Consider the following 5,000-nt stretch of genomic DNA (forward strand, 5'->3'; position numbering starts at 1 on the left):
TAGTTTATTTGTTTGTTTGGTTAGCGGTGTGGTTACTGAAATGGTGTTAACTGAGGGATTTATAGTGGCCCTTTCAAATGTCGGAGGAACCAATACTGGTATTACCGCACCAATGGCTTGGATGGATATATACAAGCCATCATGACAGTAACAACAGGGAGCCCAGGAACATAACCACTTTTTTTTCACAGTGGAACCTGGTTAATACGGCCGCAATATTGGCCGCATTAACGGGGTACGGTCAAAATTAATGACTAAAGGGCCGTAACGACAAGTATCGCATTCGTACTTCCAGAACAACTTTTATAAACCACCGGAATGTACGTTCAGTAATACAATAATTAAAATTGCTTAAGTGGATGTTCAGTAGTGTTAAGACCATGTTTGTATAATGAAAACAAGGAGGAGTGTTGCTCACAGTAATTTGTATCGTAAATCGGCCGTTCTATTACCGTAGTAAATTACAAAGGTCAACATCATCGGAAATTGACATGTCACAGGCGTCTTGGTTTTCTAAATTTAGCACCAGTGGCCGTATTAACAGAGTGAAATTATAAAGGATTCTTCTGTTTGGGATTTTGACCGCATTAACGAGGCTTTTCTATAAAAAAAATGTATTGCTGTTTTGCAGGGTCAAAAAAAAGTTACGGTAATGACGAGTTGACCGTAAGGCGGGGTACCACTGTATTAGCTGTATTTAGAAGAAGGGCACTAAGTGAGGAGACTGTTCAAAATCAAATCAACTCATGCCAAATCCTAGGTTGCTTTTAGAGGAAAGGGGAAAACCGGAGTACCCCGGAGAAAATCTCTCGCTTTCGGAGCAGAGTAGAGAACCAACAAACTCAACCCACGCACATGCCACGCCGAGTCTGGAAATCGAACCAAGGCCCCATGTGTGGGAGGAGAGTGCTCTCACCACTGCGCCAGCCCTGCTCCTACCCAAATTATCTGATTTCAAACGTTTAACACAATTCTTTCTTCTTTCATCGACATTTGGACTCGTAAACATATCATTTTTTGTGCTTACGGGCTTTAGCCGGTAATGCACTGTCATCGAAACGCCGATTTTTGTCCGTAAGTCCGTTGGTGACAGTCCGTGGTAGCGGGATAGGTCCGCAAGGCGTGCGCGTCGTTACTGCTGAACAGCTTGAAATGCAGACTAGGCATTCGATCAAAAGCGCCAAAACACAAAGGGGAAGAAAAGTATCACCAATCGAAAGTTTTGACTACCTTTATGGTTTTGGGTTCTCCTGAAGCGTTGTCGTGTTGAAAATCCAAAGTTACCTCTTTCCTGCTTGGTAATGTAAAGGGACTGTCACGGTCAGGCATGCGCCAGGTTCTCGAAAATACAGTGAAAATTCTATTAAATGGCCAACCACAAGATAACGACCAGTGGCCGCCTAATGGAGGTTGGCCGCTTAGTAGAGGTTCGTCAGAAATTAGCATAATCTTTAGTAGTAACGTTGCATTACGGCTCTACAATTAATTATTTTGCAATTGTTTCGGGACTTTGATTACTGGCCGCTCAATAGAGGGTGGCCGCTTTATAGGTGGCCGCTTAATGGCGGTTCCACTGTACCAACGTAGTGTTTTTAAGTTTGGAGAGATGTAGACAATATGACCACTGTCGCATGCAGAATCTTTAGATCTCAGCACAGAACTAGTGATTCAGTCTCCTCAAGAAAGCAAAGAAGAGCAGTCAAATACCAATACAGCATCTACAATGAAGAGAAACTTTTAAGACGTGAATTCATGAGAAATTCGACGTATGGTGTTCATCTTTTCGTGGCTCATTTCTAGCTAGTCGCTTAAAATTAATGTCAGAGACCACCACATCATCGTTTGTTGATAAACGTTTACTGCCTTCCCTTTAAAATGTGTATTTGAATATTTTGAAGAAAAAGCTGCCTTTAGATGAGAGGAAATGCACTGGTCGTGTTTATTTGTTGCACGAACTTCGGGGAGTAAAACGCAGCTGAATTTTATTTCTCTCCTTACCGTCTTTCGACTTCAAAGTGGTCTCTTGGAAATAAACGCACTCTATTTCATCTTTAAAATGACTTGTCAACCTTGATATAAATATGTTTGGTATTACTTATACCACAGAGAAAAAAAAAATTTGTGTGAGTGCTCTGGAGTGCTTGTACGACCGACAGTTTCCGGTCACACTTCACTGAATTCATGGCATGATATTTGAGTTCGCTTTATTTCTTGCACTCGAAATCATCGATAGTAGATAAATACGCATTTTGCTGCTTTTCGGAAGCCGTATTAAATCTAAAAAGCAAAAAGATTAAAAGTCTGAAAAAAATTGACAAAAGTTAATTAGCCGATAAATAGATTGAAATGCTCTTACGAATCTCTCGTGAACCAGTAAACAACTCCTTTACATATTTTTTAAAATCACCGAATTTAAGTGTTGTATTAGAAGCTCAAAACAGCAAATGAAAGCTTTTTCTTTTAGCGCGTGAGCGGCATAACCTGGCAAAGGCGCCGGGTTCGCGTGGCATAATATTACGTCATTCTTCGGTTTTGTACGACTGCTTATGAAATTTCGCCGAAAACGGTCATAAACGAGAGACCACCGCCGCAAACGTAATAGAGGAAGGGAAAAACATTTTCAGTTAATTTTACACAAGGAGTCCCCCATCGGAACCAAGTCGTGAAAAAAACATTGTCATCCTTGAGCCGCAAAAACCGGATACTCTCGCATGCTAACATCGCCAACGAGTGTCTTTTTTTCTCAACAATAGAAGCAAGGTGACACACGCTAACACAAATAACACCAACCCGGTAAGGTCAAATCATCACGCATGCGCACAACCATTTCACCCAGTCAATTAGCAGCCATGGCCAGTTGCTGGGCCCCATCAGCATGGCGTATCTAACATACCAGGCGGGTGTTTTTAGCACCCCTTTAAGTGGCAGCTTCACAGCACATGAGGCCCAGCAAGACCGAAACAGCTGCCCATGGCTGCTAATTGACCTGGTGAAATGGTTATGCGCATGCGTGATTTGTTTGCCACACCGGATTGGTGTTAGCGTGTGTCACCTTGCTTCTATTGTTGCTTTTAATTTACGTGACACACGTATCTCTTAATGGATCCACCTTCCCACACGCTTGCCGTGGGAGAACAGTTTTGCTGTTCCCAACCCAGCTTACCACACGCATTGCATGTGAAGCTGCCTTTCAAAGGGGTGCTAAAACTTCTTGCTAGGTATGTTAGCTACGTCATACTGATGGGGCCCAGCAATTGCTCGCGGTGTAAATAAACATGTTATGCAAAAAAAAAACAAAAAACAAAACAAAACAAAAAAAAAACGAAAGAAAAACAACAACAACACCGTCCATGGCTGCTAGTTGACTGGGTAAAATGGTTGTACGCATGCGTGATGTGTTGACCACACCGGGTTGGTGTTAGCGTGTGTCACCTTGCTTCTATTGTTGTTCTTTTTTCTTCCTTGAAGTGGCCGTTTCATTCAGCCCTGAACAATGGTCCGGAAAACGAACGAACTTGAATACTATCATAGCGATCTGTTTTCGGGTGTGATCCGAAGCTCTCTGTTCTGCGACGCAATCACACAATGTTAAGTAATCGGTGGAACATTAATTGCCCCTAAGCACATGTCCTCTCAGGGGACTATTTTTTTTTCCTCTCGTCTTTCATATTCTCGGAAACATCTAACGCAACGTTAAAAACAGAAACGAAAAAAAGGGTCGAAATCCACAAATTATAGCGCAAATGTAAAGCGTTGACCCGGAAGTGGCCCGGTCGCTAGTGCTGGCAGAAAATAGGCCGTATCGTACTCTCATGGTTGCACTGGAAACGAGCATGAAGGAGAGGCTGATGCCGGGGAATCTTTTCCGATGCAAATTCTTTCCCCCGCACGAGCCTCCATTTCACACTAGATCCAGTCTAACCGTCAGTATACGAATAGGGTCTATTAGCTTGTGAAAAATTGCACAATATACAGGATGTACCCATCAATTTTTGACTGAGGGGAGTGGACTGGGGGATTGAAAAAATATTCTTGCATAACAAAAGTAGAAGGGAAAATTTGTGCATTGGTATATAAACTCAATCAGGATGTATGTTGATACTGAATAGCATTTTGGCAGATAGTAGTGTTGGTTAAAAATATTTAGAACTACATACGCTGAAAAAAGTATGTATAGTCAAGAGAAATGCACACTATCCTTCAAAGTAACCTAAATCTTTTTTTACTCAGGTGAAGTGTATCGTTACAAAGTTATTTTAGAGGGAAAGTTTGTCGACAGCAGTGAAGGAATGGTCAGTTTAACGTTGGAGGTGAACAACCCACCAAAACACGGCAATTGTACGGTCGATCCGCATAGCGGCGAACCCCTGAGCACCAAATTCAAAGTCTCGTGTAAAGGATTCCAAGACGAAGACAATCCTCTAAGCTACGAGTTCCTCTACTCAAGGGACAAAGGCGTTACGCATGAGTCTTTGGGAAATGGATTCCAGTCGTTTCGCTCTGAAATTCGTCTGCCCAATGGTGATGAGAAATATGGTAATGAGATCAAGTTTTTTGTCAATGTCGCTGATAGTCTCGGAGCCGTATTGAAATTCGATGTCAGCCCCAACGTAAAGGTCAGTTACTATTCTATTTCCCTAAGGATTGCTATTTTCGATTGACAATCATAATAAGTAATCGTAATTGCACTTAGACAATCCAGGGAGTAATCGCGGGATTTATTTTAAAATCGGCCGAGCGCGCAGCGCGAGGCTGATTTGAAATTAAAAGCACGAACTGTATGACACGAGGTTCAATTACTAATTAATTTTATTATATAAACACCAATGAAATACCAAGTGAGCTTTCGCGCGAAAACATGATATCTTCACACGTGAAGATAACATGATATTTTCACTCGTGAAAAGATCACTGTTGGTATGGTTACATAAGAAAATCGCGTTTTTTGATGATTTAGTATTTCATTGGTGTTTATATGATAAATAGAATATTACGTGGCC

The 5,000-nt window shown here is 41.7% G+C and overlaps 1 protein-coding gene across 1 annotated transcript in view; it reads left to right on the forward strand.

The window, feature by feature from the left end:
• The window catches only part of LOC137969396 (polycystin-1-like), a 75,780-nt gene that overhangs the window by 37,900 nt on the left and 32,880 nt on the right, over positions 1-5,000 (forward strand). The window contains exon 15 of the mRNA XM_068815612.1: positions 4,231-4,616. Coding sequence (XP_068671713.1) covers positions 4,231-4,616 — 386 coding nt within the window. The remainder of the gene's footprint in view (positions 1-4,230; positions 4,617-5,000) is intronic.

This window comes from Montipora foliosa, chromosome 9 (genome assembly GCF_036669935.1).
Source record: "Montipora foliosa isolate CH-2021 chromosome 9, ASM3666993v2, whole genome shotgun sequence".
Taxonomy (NCBI): domain Eukaryota; kingdom Metazoa; phylum Cnidaria; class Anthozoa; order Scleractinia; family Acroporidae; genus Montipora; species Montipora foliosa.